A 16,841-nucleotide genomic window follows, 5' to 3' on the forward strand; every position below is an offset into this window, starting at 1 on the left:
ACCATGGCACTGCCCTTCACCATCCAGAGGCCAAGGAGGAAGAGAAGAGTTCTCTCACCAGCTCCACCTAGAGAGATCCCCACCTCTGTCGGACCAGCAAGAGCCACAGGAGCCCTGGGCCAGCTGGCTTGGAAGGAATGATTGAGAAAGAGTGGAGAGAAGGGAGGGTCCCTTGTGGGGGACCTGCTCCCCCCCCCCAGGGTACTCTTGAGTAGGGAGAAGTGATAAATATTTAGAACTATAGAGGGTAGAAAGACAGAAACACAGGATAGCCTCTGGAGGGTCTGGATCAAAACCCACCAGCCCCTTCTGTCTCTTCTAAAGGGCTTTTAAAGGAATGCCAAGGGGTGGAGCAAAAATCTCTCCCTAGCACAGCCAAGTGCAGACCCTTCTAAACACCTGGTTACCACGCACGTGGTCAGTCCATCCCCTTATGCAGCCCTGCTGGGTAAAGCAAGCTCAGCTCTCACTAGGAAACCTCTGTGGGCTCCCACAGAACCTGACACTCCTGAAAGAAGACCATGCTGGTATGACAAGTGCCAGCGCGCCGCTAACTGGCATGTGGAGAACCTAGAGCCCTAGAGGGGTGAGGCAGGAGTGTGTTTACAGTAGAATGTTCCCAAACTCTAAAGAGGGAATCGATGGAGGGCCCTCCGTGGGGAACCTGGAGACAGTGACTGCAGGCTGCAGCCAGGCTGGGCTCAGCATGTGGATGTCTTGATTTTGCTGTCTTGTTTCAGAACAGGATTTCGTGTTTTATTGCCAATCATTCCACACTCTGTTTAACGTGCTTTCCTTCCTGCGGGATGAAACAAGTCCGGTCAAGTTTGGGGTTGCCACGTGGGCGAGCCCATTCCATGTTCTGTCGCTTTTCAGCCGCGTCGGGTTGGTTTGCAGAGAGCCACACTCTGCTTCCCTAGCGCGCATCCTTGTCGCCTCCAGGGGCGCTCCGATTCCGCTTGCGTCTCAGGCCGGGAGTGGACCAAAACCCAGGCTGTTATTCCGCACAGCGGGACCCCAAGGCAGTGTTTAAATTACAGAAAGGGAGGTCAAATAAGTTCTTGGCCGGGCGTGTGCGGCTTGCTTAAAGCCTGCTTCCGTTTCAACTGGAATCACGCGCTCCAGCGAAATGACAGCCAGGAGCAGCTCGGTCTAGTACAGCTCATCACCCTTCCCCAAGTGCTCTGGCTGCGTGGGAAGGTCATGGCATGCCCGCGGACCTCTGCCATGTGCAGAAAGGGTGAAGGGTCCCGGCTTGGTCCCCGAAGTTGAAACCACACAGAGAGGTTAAGGGGGTTTAGGGGACAAGCTTACGTCCGGTCTTGGCACCAAGATCTTGGTTGCAACGGGCCAGAAAGTAGAAGAATTAGACAAAGAGAGGGACTTTCCTGTCACCATTTTTTCTGGTCTAGATAAACCAAGTAGGGTTCCGGGACTCCTGGACTCCTGGGTCACTCACCCGGCGCCCCGCCCGCCCTGTGGAGCCCCCGTCGCGAGCGCACCGGCAGGGGGCGCCCGAGCGCGGCTAAAAGGCGCGGCGGGCAGCGGGTGGCCTCAGTGGCGGACCGCGGCGGCCGTGCGCGGCCAGGAGCGATCATCGAGGGGCTGCAGCGCCGCCCGCACAGGACCCACCCAGCACGCCCGGCGACGGGCACCCGACGGTGTTGCCTCTGCGCCCCCCTCACTCCGGCCTGTGCCCCGCCGGCCACCCGCGCTCGGTACCCCGCATCCCGGGCTCCCGATGGCCCCTGAGGCCGGGGCGTCCCCGCGCCCGCTGCCCTGGGCGGCGCTGCTGCTCCTGGCTGCGCTGCTCCCTGTGGCCTCCTCGGCGGGGCCCCCAGGTACGCGCTTGCGGGGCTCCACGGTCGGTCGGCTGTCTTTTTCTCTGCCCGCCCGCTTGTCACTCTGGGGACCGCTGCCCCGCTCTGACTCCGTGTTGCCTGCGTGCGTGTCTTTTCACTAACTTGTGCATCCTCGTGGGTCGAGTCAGGGCGCGCTGGGTGTGGGCACTGGACACTCTGAGTGTGGGAGATGGGCTTGGGGACACCTTCAGCACAAGAGAACTGGGGTGCTTTAAACCGCGTCCTAGAACGTCCGGGAATCAGGGGACTGGAACTTGCCTAAGTGTCCTGGAGATCCAGGCAAAAGAAAGGAAAAGCGACTTTGGGCATCGCGAGGGGGTGGGAGGTGGAGGGCTGGGGAGCTGGGGGACGCTTTCTTTGGTCAGACTCTTGCTGGGGGTGTGGGTGGTCATCTTGTTCACCTGTCTCGAGGTAGGACAGGGTCACTGGGGAGCCCAGAGGAGGCAGACAGGCAGGACTGTACTCCAGGACCAGCAACAGCCAAAGCCCTAAGTTTCAGGCTTGGGAACTTTGCAGCTGGAAGAAGACTTGTGTCTTTGGTGGAGGGAGAGGGACCCGGACAGTCAGTGATTTTCCCGAGAACCTCACCCTCTCCTAAGCTGGGACTGCAGCGTGGATGGACACCACTTGCTTTGCAAGCAAAGAAGCTTGGCGGACTCTCAGTTTTCTTGCGTGTTTCACCCAGGAAGAGAGAAAGAAAGACACAAGCTTTTAGCGGGCTTTCATCCCTATGTCCTTGGTGTCTTGGTTTCCACCTCCGTGCATGTATTCCTACACTTGGAACTGTGGCTTTTATGTATGTCATCAGTTTTTAGGAACCCAAGAAGCAGACTTACTTTCTCTCTCTCTCTCTCTCTCTCTCTCTCTCTCTCTCTCTCTCTCTCTCTCTCTCTCTCTCTCTCTAAGTTTCTTTCTCAATTAGGGCTACTGGCTTTGTATGCTGGTGACTGCATTATTCTCCCCACAAGGATAAAGGGAGACACTGCTCTAACCTCTTTGGTAGCTCTATCATGCATATTGCTTGGTGGCATTGTATGTCACATACTCTGATGCCGAATTCCTTTTCCATAAAGAGGTCATCTAAGGCAGTGAAGGGTCTTTTCTTCCCTGTTCACGATCTTAAGGCAAGTATTCATATTTTATACAATGCCTGACAGAATAAACCTATTCTAGTTTTCCAACTTCCCCACCTCCAGTCCCAGGGCTGCTTCTCTCTTTCTAATCTAAGCTAACGTTTTCTGAGCGTTGAAAGAGTTTTAGCTACAGAAAGCGACTTGAAAGCGGAATCACTAGTAAGCGAGCTTTGTGGTGGCCCAGCCTCCCTTTCCGATTCCCCGATTCCAGGGTCGGTGGGTCTCCTGCGGGATGGGTTCTGCTTGTGAGTGTGGGGAGGCAGAGCTGTTTGCGATCCCCGGGGGTTCCACAGCGCTGCTGTCAGCCATCCTTTCTTAGGCGCGCTGCTCTGCAAATCTCTGCACTGTGGAATGTTGGAACTGGAAGGCTTGTTGGCACTTCTCTCCGCTGCGTCGACGTGGGATTTGCAGTAAAATGATGATCAGACTGGAAACGGACAAAGAAGACAAGCATATTTCCAAGTGCCTATTTACCCCACTTAAGTTCAATTAGTGAAGGGAAGAAGTGGGCACAGCAGCCCGCGGATGGCTCCCGTGCTGGGGAAGAAATCACGCAGCAGCATGTAATTTATTCCATGGGCTCCTCGAGGAGCCTTCCTGTCTGTCTTGCCATTCAGTTGCAGCAGCTGCTTGGATTTGTGTCTGATGGGGAAGGCCATGGGCAGACTTAATTCATGCTTCCTGCAGGCGAGCGGCTGCTGTCAGCCTCATCCCTCCTCTTTTGGGTCCAGCGTTTTGGGCCCAGGCGAATTACCCAGAGCCATGCTGACAGTAGCAGACAGTTACAGTGCCACAGAAGTTTTCTTTGCAGCGCACCCCGAAGATCCCACGTGAGCCCTGAGACTCGGGATTGATTAAAAAACCAAAGTAAGCAAGCCACGCCCCCTACGCCCACCGCATCCATTACTGCAATAGGTTACCATGCAAACATTAAAATAATAGTAGTGCTCCCTAGTCTGTAGGACACATTTTCCTAAGACCACGTATTCATTTACGGTGGACATGCAGGGATGGCTTGGGATGATTTTTATTTAAAGCTAAAGTTCTTTTCAATAAGTCCTCGAGTCAAACTTATTCTCAAAGCTCTTTGCCTCTTTTCTGCGTTGATGTTCACATGGATGTTGCAAAAGCTTCCTGGGTATAATAAATGGTGGCTAGTAATAAGGCCAGGCAGGGATGCTGAAAACACGAACAGTGTTGAAAGAATATGTGGCAGTTTAAATGACTAATATCTTTGATATCATTTTTTAGTAGAAGTATTAACTCTAACCCCAGGGAGAAACACCTGTGTGACTCCATGTCAACAGCTGAGTAACTTGCTTTCTAAGTGGAATGCTGTATTTACTTAAAAGAAATGGCTACAGAGAAACTTTAGTTACTGACTTGGGTAGCTCTGGCACATTTTTTTTTTCTTCAAAAATGAACAAAGTAGTTGCAAATTTTTCTTGTCAGTGATACAACTTGAGTTTTTTTTTTTTAAGTTAAAATTTCATGTTTTAACTTAATGTTGCTGAGCTGTCTCTCCGGTTGGCAGGTGCTTCTCAGTATTAGACACCTTACTCATGACAGTGGTGGTGTGAATGAATGTGGTTTTCATAGCAATGTGAGATGAATGTGATTTTAAAACGTCACATGATGAAACATGCCAAGTCCCAATGGCTACCATCCCCAGTATTACCCAGGGGCCCGATGTGGCGGCACGCATCCGTAACGCCAGCGCTCCTGTAGTGAGATGGGAGGCGGAGATGAGAGGGGGAGTCACTGGAAATCCCTCACAGTTGTGAGTCAGCTGGCCTGGGGTGCATAGCACAGCAACAGAACCATGAGAGACTCTGCCCCAGCGAGGTACAAGGTGAGAAGAGACTTCCAAAAGTCTTGTTCTGGCCTCCAGTGCAAATGTGTGCACATGCCAGAGCACACGTGAATCCACAGCTCTCTCTCTCTCTCTCTCTCTCTCTCTCTCTTGTCTATCTTGAACTTTGAATCTTTTACCCTTGTAACATTTTATTGTGTTGAGAATTGAACACAGGGCATTATGCTTGCCGGGCAAATGCTGTACCACTGAGCTATACCCCTGCCCTAGAGGGATGCATTTTTAGTGTACAAAAAAAGTGAAAATTCTTTCCATAGTTTCGGATTCTACAGTGCAACCAGCCTTTAGAGAAGCTCCATGGAGAGTTTGATGTAGTTGAGATAGATTCCCAAAGTTGTCCACAAAGGCTTTGGAAACACTTCCCCACCATACATCTGTAGGAGGCCAGATGTTCCTCAGCCCAAAAACAATGTGTCCTAGTGGATGGAAATAGAGGGCCAGCTACCTTTTGTGAAGATGCTTTGCCAAAACACAACCAATGCGCCGCCCCCTTCCTTTACCTTCTCAGTTTGGAAAACATAGTTTTTTTTTTTCAAAGCTTTACTTTGTGTCAACATGTAGGGGCCTCATATAGTTATTTAAACATTTTTAAATTGAAATGTTCTGTGTGTACGAGTGTCTGCACTATGCATGTATGCTGTATGCATGTATGCATGTATGGGAGTGCGTGGTGCCTGTGGAAACCAGAAAAACAAAACAAAACAAAAAAAACCATTGGGTTCCCCTGGAACTAGAGTTACAGATGGTGTGAGCCACCATGTGGTTGCTGGGAATCAGACCAGGGTCCTCTGCAAGAGCAGTAATCTCAAGATCTTAATAGGTGAGCCATCCCTCCAGCTCTATGGTTATTATTTTTAAATGCATTGGTAAGTGCATATCTTATTATTTTGTCTGTCACTGTGGATCAAACACAGGGCCTTATACATGCTAGGCAAACACTGCCACTGAGCTACACCCTTATTATAAACTAATTTTTAGATGAGTATAATTCCTAGCACAGTAGAGAAGAACAGAGGCAACCCCAATCACGCACAAGTTTTATGGGAATTTTGTAAGTTTAAGGGTAAAAAGGAATCCAGAGGCCACAGCGCTTCAGAGCTCCTGGGATACACAGCTGAATGGAAGTTGGAAGACAGGGCGCTGGGTCAGAGTCAGCTCCATCACGACTTCTCGGCTGGCCTTCAGCAGTCCGTCATTATTTGCAGATAGACCTGGTCAGTGCGATCCTCTCGCCCTTAGAAGTCTTGGAAACCTCCCCATGACCCAGCCTGCTCCAGCTCCAGCTCCCTGTTACGGGGAGATCTTTGGGAACCACTACTCTCCCAAGGGATGTGAATAAAGAACCTGGACACAGACAGGCCCAGAGATGCTCTCGGAGGCTGACTCGGATCGGACCTCTGCTTTGTTCCCTATGGAATTCCAGGGCTGTCTTAGGCTGTAATTAAACTTCTGCTGTCAGGAGCTTTTGTTTTAATTAGAAAATACGGGGGTGGGTATTTAAAGCTATAAAAGGAACAGGCCTGCTGTGTACTTGTGAATGCGCGGGATTCATCTGTCCAGATACAGAGCAGACAGGAAACCCCGTCGGTGCTTTGGGGAGAGCAGGTAGTTGGGGGAGGCGGGAAACTGTGGCTGTTGTTGCCCGTACTGCTTCGCCAGCGTAAATAAGTGCCCACTCGAGTACCTGGAGCAATTGGTTAGTCACATAAACCAGCACCCTCTTTGCCTTCCTGCTAGAAGCCCTCCCCTTAAGACTTGGTTTCATTCCTGGACCACGAGCTCGGCCGCGCTTCCAATCTATGGCCCATAGAGGGCGCTCCCGGCCTTTCCGAGGCGGTCCCATCTTCTGTGGGCTTCTCTAAAAGGGATTTATTTATTGGTGGCTGGGCCTCAGAGAGAGAAAATGAGCACAAACGCCCAGTTACCTGCGTTGTTCCCTTAATGCGCGGTTTTCTTTCTGTTTGCCACTCGTTGGAGCTTCCTGCAAATATTAAGTTGGGAAGGTCAAATTACTCATTAATGGTCAACATGGCTGTGCATTAACAATTGCTGATTAAATACTAATAAAGAAGGAATTTCAAGCCTAAGTCTAAAGATGGGGTTTGCAACCTTTTAGCTGTTGGGGTACTCTTGGCACCCTTGTAGGCCCAGGCCAAAGTTGAAGCAGCTAGACCACGGGGAGAATATGGAACATGGCCGGGGTGGGGGGGGTGGGGTGGGGTGAGTGGGTGGGGGTGGGGGGGGAGTGGGAGGGTGGGAGGGAAGGGTTCATGGTCTTGGTAACCATGTTCTCTCTCCTTCTCCCCCCTCTCTCTCTTCCCCTTCTCCAGCCTAAAGCTTCACTTTTGTACCTATGGAGAGTATTGCACATTACTATAATTATAATAATCAGAATATATCATATATCATGTTAGACTAAAAAGGAAGTATAACAACCTGTGGTGGTTAGAAAAAATGGCCCACCCCCAAAGGGAGCGGCACTATTAGGAGGTGTGGCCTTGTTGGAGGAAGTGTGTCACTGTGGAGACAGGCTTTTAGGTCTCATATATGCTCAAGCCATGCCCAGTGAGACCGACGACTTCTTTTTTTCTGTGCAAGATGTAGAACTCTCAGCCACCCCTCTAGCACCATGTCTGCCTGCGTACTACCATGTCCCAACATGATGATGATGATGGACTGAACCTCTGAAACTGTAAGCCAGCCCCCAGTGAAATGTTTTCCTTTATAAGAGTTACCACGGTCATTGTAAGTAAGCATAGTGGCCCAGTTCTAAAAGTATTCTGGCAGTCGGGAGCCAAGGAATACCACAGGTCACAGTAAGCATAGCAGTTTACCGCCCTGCTCCAGGGAAAGATTTCCCCAATGTTAACAGCTCTGGCAGGGGAGGGTTTCCCAAGCGAAACTGTTAGATTTCTGCTCCAGTCCCCAGGGGCAGAGTGTGTAACAACTCCGCTCTGCTAGGGAAGATTTCCCCAGAGAAAAGTGTTATATAGCCTTGCTCAGCTCTGCTCAGGCTCTGTCTCCGCTCCTGCTAAAGAAGGTCTCATCCAAACCTCTTTTAAGAGGTTTATTGGGAGGGAAGAATTCAGGAGAGGGGCTGCCTCTGCCAGGGTGGAAAAAGGCGGCAGCAAACTGAACAGGCACAGGGCGGAGTTTTTCCAGGGAGAAGATTTTCAGGGTGGGAATTGGTCAGATTTCAGTCCTTGAGCCCAGATTGGCTAGATCGCATGCTCAGGGATTGGTTGGTTTTCCTGCCCAGGGATTGGTTGGTTTTCCCGCTTAGTTGGTCAAGGGCAAATTTGGCTGTGGGTTCAGGACCAACGTGTGTTTCTTTCAGTGGCCCATTTTAGCCTTTTGGCTTTAATTTCAGGGGCAGGGCATATTTCTTTCACTGGCTCTGATTCTAGGACCAAAGTGTGTTTCTTTGGTTTCAGGGTCAGGGTGTGTTTCTTAGGTTCTGGGTTCAGGGCTAAAGTGTTTCTTTCACTGGCTCTGGTTTCAGGGTCAGGGTGGGTTTCTTTGGCTGGCCCTTTTACCCTATAGCCATGGTATGTCTTCACAGCAACAGAAACCCTAAGACATAATCTAACTGGAGATCTGTAAATTTTGATTAAAAGGGATAGTGTTGTAGTTTTCTACTGTGCCACCAAAACGCCCAATATAACACAAGGTGCAGACATGAATTTCCCCCTTGGGGTGTAGGTAGACTTTTTGGTTTCCTTTTCATAACGGACTCTTCCCAGTTTGTTCTTACACTGAGTTTCCATGGTCACCATGTGAACTTGGTGAAATTCATCTTCTTCCTGTGGGAGCCAGGTTCCAAGCAGTTAACGTGAGCTGTTCTCCCAAAGGCATAAGCTAGTGCATACTTGTCCTGGGATTTGGACTCAAATCTTAGAAATCCTACAATCCTCCCCTGCAGGCTACCTGAGGTTGCATGTCTTGGAATTAACTGTGCTACTCTGATTTTTCTCCCTAGGCTACATGTAAGGGCTGGTGCCAGCATTTCTGACCTGCTCTCTCGGCCGGTTGGTTTTAACTGTCAACTAAATACAACACAGAGTCATCACCTGGAAAGAGAGTCTGATGTGGAATTATTTAGACTGGGCTGGCCTGTGGGCGGGTCTGTGGGGATTGTCTTGGTTATTGATTGGTGAAGGAAGACCCAGTCCACTGTGTGTGGCACTATTCCCTAGGCAGTGTGCCGTAAACAGTGTAAGAAAGGAGAAAGCTACCTGGGAGCAAGCCAACAAGCCAACACTCATACATCCATTTCTCTTCACTCTTGGCCATGGATATCATGTCTCCCCTAAATTCCTGCTGCCTCGACTTCCCTACGTGACAGACTGTCAACTGGAACTGTAAGCTGAAGAGATGAAACTAGAACAGGCCCCTTTCTGGGTCTCTTCTACTGTGGCAGGCTGCTAAGGAATGATCCCATCACACCGTGGTGTGCTGAGCTCAACTAGGGCTTCCTTGAAGAAGCAGTTGTTGAGAATCTGGTCCCTATTACAAAAGGGACCAGGGGAGTGGCCATAAACAAGGTCCTTCCTGTGATAGGGCTTGATAAACTTGCCCCATCAGCAGCTCGAGAGCTTGTGTGTCTAATTCCATCCTTAATCCCATCCTGGTCTAACTCCACACACTCACAATCCACACACATGTGTACCTCACACCTTACGCTTTCTGCCTGTAGAAATTTTGAAAGCATGCGCTATGATTTCAGCCAGATAGGGGTTGGATCAGTGTCCCTGGCGAGCTGTGCAGTGGGATTGGAGAGAAAATGGCTACCACAGGTGACTGCGTCTGAAGTCACTTCTGTATCCTAGTGACTGCCTCAGGACACTGATAGCTAGTACTGTTGGATAAGTGAATGATCTGGCTGATGAAAGGTATCTGTTCAACCAATGCTCATTTCCTTTCTTCTTTAAGATTTTACACATGCACGCTCGTGCGTGTGTGCTCACATACACACACACACACACACTTTTGTTCATTATATGGTTTGTATTGCCACTCTTTTAATAGACCATTTGTCTATCCCCATTAATAGCCAACCATTCAGTGGCTTCTGGTCACATCTGTCCCACTTGTCTTTTTTTTTTTTTTTAAACCTACCTCCCCATACATGTCTGGCTTCTCTTATTGGTGTTCTGTTTTGAGTCCCAGGATGGCCATCAACTCACCATCTCACCAAAGATGATTTTGAATTTCTGATCCTTTTGCCTTCACACGCTGAGATTGCAGGCATGCACCACCATGCTTGGTTTCTGTGGTGCTGGGTAATGGACTCAAGGCTTTTCATGCACACCAGGCAAGCACTCACCATCCAAGCCCCATCCCACGCCACTGCCTGGCACATTTTCTAAGGGAATTTTCCAGTGAGCTTTCAGGGCTAGCTGAGTGGTGACCGGGGACACAGGAATGCCTGAGTGTTTAACATAGTTAGACAATGACTTTCACATTTTGGGGAAAGCAATGCATTTTTAGAGGGCTGTGTGTGTGTGTGTGTGTGTGTGTGTGTGTGTGTGTGTGTGTCTTGGCTGGCATGTCAAGCAGTTGGTAGTGGGCTGAGTCCGAGTTGGACCAGCGAACAAAGGCAATTCTTTAGGAAGTCATTTCTTGGTTGCAAATTGAATTTGAAGAATGTGCAAAAGATCCCATGAAAACCTGGAAAGTGCCGATGTCCCGTAAGTCCATGGCACTGTCATGGGCAGGCATGACACTGTGCTGCCTCCACAGCTCCCAGCATTTGCTCTTTGGCATATCTTCTCATGGCTGTTACAAGGACACTATCCACCGAATCCTTCAGCTTTATCTTTCTAATCCATTCCAGACAGCTAATGGTGTAGATGGGAGGGGGGTGTGTCTTATTTCCCCCGAAACAGTAGCTTTTGTTTATGTTAGTTGCTAAACAAAGTGTCCGAGAGCTTTACGATTTTAAATCCTAATGACCGCATTTTGCCAGTGGGATTGGTTAAATCCTCCCTCTTTTCTGGTTTCATTGTTCTGGGGACAGATGTACTCAATGGCATTCTGACAAAAGGACTGACATTGTCAAAGTGATATTTCCAGAGTGAACCCCTAAGATCGACAGGAACAAGTTAAAGTGAAAGCAGTTCTCACTTACAAGTCAGAACTGATTTGACATCATGAATCCGCAAGCAACAGTGTGGCTAACCCCAAACCCTTTGTGATACCAGCGGATAAACAACAAGGGGACTGTTTATCTCTTCCGCTGTAAACTTGGGAGCAGAGAGTCCAGGACTGGTTCTGGGGTTCAGTGAGGCCATCCTTACTTAAGCGGGGTCATCCCATGTTTCCACTCTACCGTTGCTGTCCATGTCACCATCTCCCATTTGTCACTTCCTGTTGCTAGATGGTGGCTGCTGCCTGTCTGGGGAGATGTGTGAAGAAGAAGCTAAAAGAGGACCTGAGCACATTAGGGCCCCTTTAGGTTGCTTTTCCACAAGCGACAGCACATTCTCTCACCTGTGTCTTGTAAGTGTATCCTAGCTGCAAGGGAGGCTGAGAGCGAGGGCTTTCATGTGTTTAGCATTCTAGCTTTCTGGCAGGTGAAAGCAAGGGACAGAGAAGTGGGGAATGGCCTTGGGGTGGGCCATAGGCAGTGTTTATCATGGCAGTTTCAGATTCTGTCAAGCTGCTAAACTGTTAAAATTACTTAGGAAACTTGAATCGGATTGATAAAAATCCAACAGAAAGCATCTTGGGAGATAAGACAGGCTTATTTTAAGCGTATCCTTGGGCACCTAGTCAGTCTCTATTGACTTATGCATTTCATTTTAATTTTGTCATTTGCTGCTTTAAAAAAATTCCTTAGTGATTTCTTAATTATTATTGTTATTGTTGTTGTTATTATTATTTTAAAATTTAAAACAGGACATCCCAGGCTGGCCTTGAATTATGTAGTTCAGGATAACCTGAACTATTTTAAACCAGAGATTTATTTTATCTGGGTGTCTCTGCAAGCTGGTATTGGGCATGAGTATGTGCAAGAGACCAGAAGAAGACACTGGCTTCCCTAGGATACCGATCAGGGATAGTCCGTGCCATTGCTGTCTTTAAGAAGTTGCTAACCCCAGGCAGTGCAAGCTGCTTGGTGGGAGACATCATGAGCCAGCATCTTCCTGGGGAAGCTAAAAGAGGACCTGAGCACATTAGGGCCCCTTTAGGTTGCTATAGCGTATTTTTGCAAAGAGAAGTGGCCCTATGTGGTGGCCTGTATGTGACCAGTTCGAGTGCTGCTCCCATACAGATCTCCAGGCGACATGGTGTTGGGTGCAGTTTCTACAGCCAAGTGTGAACCCCCTGAGGTGGCCCACCTTCCACAGAGGTGAGTGCAGACTGGCGGTGCTCACAGGACAAGGGAAGCAGAGTGGGCTGTGGCATAGGCTATGTAAAGGTTAGCGAGTGAGATTTGGATAGTGTCACCATTTGGCTTCTGGGGGCCGATGAAGAAGGAAAAAAAAAATGTGATTCACAATTGTATTCAGAGCCTGCCCGGAGCTGTCATGAGCACTTTGGCATGCATGCAGGGGGATGGAGCCTTCTGTTCTGAATAAAGTGATGCTTTGTTATCGAGAGACTGGCTGGGGAAACAACCACGGGGAATCCAAGTTTAGCTGAAGTGGCAGTAGATGCGATCCCGGGGGTCCAGCCGGCTCCTGTGGGCATCAGGGAGTGCTGACGGCATCTGGGGATGCTGTGGCCACTTGCCAGGAGCAGCCCAGGTCATTCCGGGTCTCTTGAGCTGGCGCTCACTTGTGCATGGTGCTTTCACTGTGCAAATGCAGCTGGGCACAGTGACACCTGCAAGCAGACTCCAGCTAGTGAGCACTCTGTGGAAAATGATTGGCTTATGAGGACCATGAACCTGGATGAAATCAGGGCACCCAGGCTGTTGCCTTGGCTGTCCTTGTCCTTGTGGGGGACCCGGGATATCTGCTTGTCTTGACGCTTCTCTTTGCAAAAATACGCCATGGCTTCCCTGTGGTGGGGTCAGACTCTTTCTGAGCAAAGCTCTTTCAGCTCCTTGAGATATTTTATTATTTATTGTTTTATTTTGGGTTTTTCAAGGCAAGGTCTCACTATGTAGCCTTGGCTGTCCTGGAATTCACTATGTAGACCTGGCTGACCTTGAATGCACAGAGATCCACCTGCCTCTGCCTCCCGAGTGCTGGGCTGAAAGGAGCACACCATCATGACAGGCTCCCTGTGGTGTTTTAGAAGAGCATACTTCACAGACCCTGAGTCAGAATCCCAGAGAACCAATGTCAACTGTGGAAAACCCTCTTATGGACCCTTGAAGTTGAGAAATTTCCAAAGAGGAACCAGGCCATTGTTTTAATGTGCAGATTGTCTCTACCTGATGGCTGCCTCTCAGGGAAGATCCAGTCAGCCATCTGGGGGTTGTACTGGTACCTGTTCTATGTCACATGGCCTTTAATCACCCTGCACCGTCAGTTCCCCCCCTTTGGGGAGACAGGGAGGGTCACAATTATTTGGCAAATACCTTTCCATTTGGAGACTGATTTAAACGTTGGCCAGTTAACTCAGAGATCTGGCCATGTGTGCCAGCCTACTGGATGTTTCTGGATATTCCTATGCTGTCCAGTGTTTGGGGGAGATGGCTGAGGGATTCTGCTTCCCTCTCAAATAAATCTCAAGCTCACCTGTCACCTGATTCCCACTAGCAAGCTGGACAACAACCTAAGTACGTCCTACCCCTTTTCAGCTTATCTGCTGCGTTTTTGGTTAAGTACTTGCAGTTGAAGCTGAGGAGATGACTCAGTTGGTAAAGTACTTGCCTCATAAGCACGAGACCCCGAGCCTAACTTCTAGAACCCAGCCAAATGCCAGATGTCATGGTACATGCTTGCAATCCCAGTGCCGAGAAGACAACCCCAGGTGCATCCCCAGGGGCTCACTAGGCAGCCAGTCTAATGGGTGAGCCGCGGGGCAGGGAGAGGCCTTATTTCAGGGAGGGTGGACAGTGTTCCCGAGGAGGACTCCTGCGGTTGTCCCTTATCTCACCACACACACACACACACACACACACACACACACACACAGAGAGAGAGAGAGAGAGAGAGAGACAGAGACAGAGACAGAGACAGAGACAGAGAGAGAAAGACAGAGAGTCAGTCTAGTGGTTGCACTGAACTCAATGCTTTCTTCAATGGAGAAGCTCCAAAACATTTAGATCAGTGATTCTCAACCTGTGGGTTGTGACCCCCCCTTCCAAACCAGGGGAAAACACAGATATCTACATTACAATTCATAACAGCAAAATTGCAGTTATGAAGTAGCTATGAAAATAATTTTATGGTTGAGGGTCACCACAATGTGAGGAACTGCCTCAAAGGGGCACAGGATTAGGAAGGCTGAGAGCCACTGGTTCAGATGTTTCCAACGGATGGTGAACTTGATTTTCAAAGACGAAGCGTGGAGGCTTCTGCCAACAGCCAGACCTCACACCGCTGGAGAATGATAATATCAGTGTGTTTGGGGTTAAGTGACTTACCTGTTTCAAAGGCCAAAACATTCCTCTGGGGGCTTTCTTTATAGCCAAGCTTGTCCTCGCCTGCACCGTGGACCCGCCTGCCTCTCCTGTCTATGGTGGGTGCTCACTGGGCATGACAGCCTCTTTCTGCTGGTGCTGGCTCTCCTTGCCTTGCGTGGTTCATCACTGGCAGCTTTTGTGACCGCATGTATTGGCTGCTGGGTTAGTGTCAAAGGTTGCTGTTGATTTTCCCGGAAGATCTTTATTAACGGTGTCCTAGTCCACCTGTGTTTGAATACCAGTAGCAGAATCTCAATTTGGACTTATTTAAATTTCAGAATTCATTGTTTCTTGGAGCCAGATTATGAAAAGTCCAGGAATTGGCTTTAGGGACCCTTAAAACTCAGAACTCCTTATTAAGTCTGTTTTAGTTGCTATAACTAAATATCCAAGGCTAGATGCTGTATAAAGAAAAGATGTGTGCTCAGATCATAACTTTAGCTCTCTAGTCCCTTCTGTTTGTGACAGCTAGATCAGGCTTCCCGGAGTCCAGTATCTCCCTCCTTAGCCTCTTGGTGGTGTCCCCGCTTAGAATAAGTGCAGAGAAGACTTCTGGGCTTGTTGGGGTCGCAGGGTCACAGGGTCACAGGTCTGTTATGAATTGAGGGAGCCTTACTGGACAGGCAGAAGAAGATGCAGCCATTTGAAGCTCTCCTGAGCCCACTACAGTCCTCAGGGTCTCCACCGTGTGAGTCACTGGCTGACTCTAGACTCAGTTTCTCTTACTTTAGGGTGTCATGAAGGTTTGGCATTGAGAAGGTTGTCATCTGAGGGAGCCCTGTTCCCACCTGAGCATCGAATGAATCATCTCTAATGGAGGCCAGCTGGAGTAAGAAGCCGGGGAGGAAAGAGGTTTAGGTGTTTATTTCTCTTGATAATAAGCTAGAAGACATTGAAGGCTTCATGTCTGCACTCTAACCATGCCTGGGGACTTTCGTGATGGGATGGGTGTACCTGAACACTGACTGGAGCGTGTTTCTCTGCCGGTGTCATCTAATGAGGACATTTTCAGGATGTCACAGCTTCTCCTTACACTCTGCTGAGCTCCTTTGGATGCCACACAATTTGAGATCAGGCTAGGACAGGCTAGCAGGGGACTTTCAGCCTAGAAGTCAACTTGGGTTTGGAGTTGGGTGGTTTTTGCTCATTTCAGAGCCTTCCAGGGCTTAGGAAACATTATCTCCATTTCTGATCCTGGGAAGTCATGTGCTGGACATCAGTGGGTATGGCAAGGGTCTCCTGAACATAGGGTGAGGTCATCTTGAACCTTGCCTGGAGGAGTTAATACGGCCTGACCACAGAGTAATTGTCATGCCCAGTGTGGGCAAGAACAGCCCACCAGCTGAGGCTATTTGTAAGGGCACACACTTCCTTTGTCCTCTGTTAGGGAGTGCCTGGCTAAAGGGCTCTGGCTTCTATCCTGGACTCCTCTGTACAGTGCTCAGAGGACTATATTGGGGGACGTTTTCTACTAGGCAGGATTACTGGCTCAGAAGCTCCAGGACCAGCCTCTTCGTGGGAGCTTGCATTCCGCTTTCCCCTGGTGCCCATGAGTAGCTCCATAGGCTAGGCCAGGCCTGGTGCCCTGATCCCCTGGGATCTGGCAGCCTCACAGCTCACCTGGGCTTGTCTGATGGTCCGGAGCTTGAGAAGATGGACAGAGAAGCAGGAAGGACGGTGGTGGAGACACACGAAAGCCACATTCTCTGATTCAGTGTCATCAGCAGTGACCTTGATGTTTTCATTTTTGACCCATTTTTTTCTCCCTCCATTTGGTGTTGAATTTAGGTATCTAAAATAAATACATAGAGAAGTTCTCTTATACACCTGTCAGACAGAATAAAGGTGATGCCTGGTTTGTTATTTATTGATGTGGAGGAAACACGTGGCTCTTCTCTCTCTCTCTCTCTCTCTCTCTCTCTCTCTCTCTCTCTCTCTCTCTCTCTCCCGCATGCAGATAGTGTTTGCTATCGAAGACTTGCAAACTTGCTCTAAGAACCCATGACTGTCATAGCAGAGTATGGCCAGGTCTCTGGAGAACCAGTGAGTCACTTAAATTACTTTTCAGATTTTTTTTTTCAGCCCAAACAAACTCACTTTTAGTTACATAAATTTCTTCAGTAAGTACTTGGGTGAGTATCAAGGAATTAGTATTTCTTTTAAAATCATCATTGTGCGGTTGGTTGGTTGAGCAAGTATCTGCTCCTCTCTCTCTGGTCAATATTTTCATAGTGGTTTTCTCTACAGCTGTGGGGTTTAACTTTGGGATCTAGAACGATTCTGTCTGCAGTAGCTCTCTGGGGCAGAACCCGAGGTGGAGCATGGCTGCGTGGTTATCGGCTTTCCTTTCTTTCTAGATGGTAAGCTGCCTGTAAGTCAAACTTCAGTAT

The 16,841-nt window shown here is 49.1% G+C and overlaps 1 protein-coding gene across 1 annotated transcript in view; it reads left to right on the plus strand.

Moving 5' to 3' along the window:
- The first annotated feature begins 1,726 nt into the window (after positions 1–1,726).
- Positions 1,727–16,841, plus strand: part of Fndc1 (fibronectin type III domain containing 1) — an 88,006-nt gene continuing 72,891 nt past the window's right edge. The window contains 1 exon segment of the mRNA XM_028860319.2: positions 1,727–1,841. Within this exon segment, the coding sequence (XP_028716152.1) occupies positions 1,742–1,841 (100 nt within the window). The 5' untranslated portion in view covers positions 1,727–1,741.

The sequence above is a fragment of the Peromyscus leucopus genome, chromosome 8a (genome assembly GCF_004664715.2).
Source record: "Peromyscus leucopus breed LL Stock chromosome 8a, UCI_PerLeu_2.1, whole genome shotgun sequence".
Classification (NCBI taxonomy): Eukaryota; Metazoa; Chordata; class Mammalia; order Rodentia; family Cricetidae; genus Peromyscus; species Peromyscus leucopus.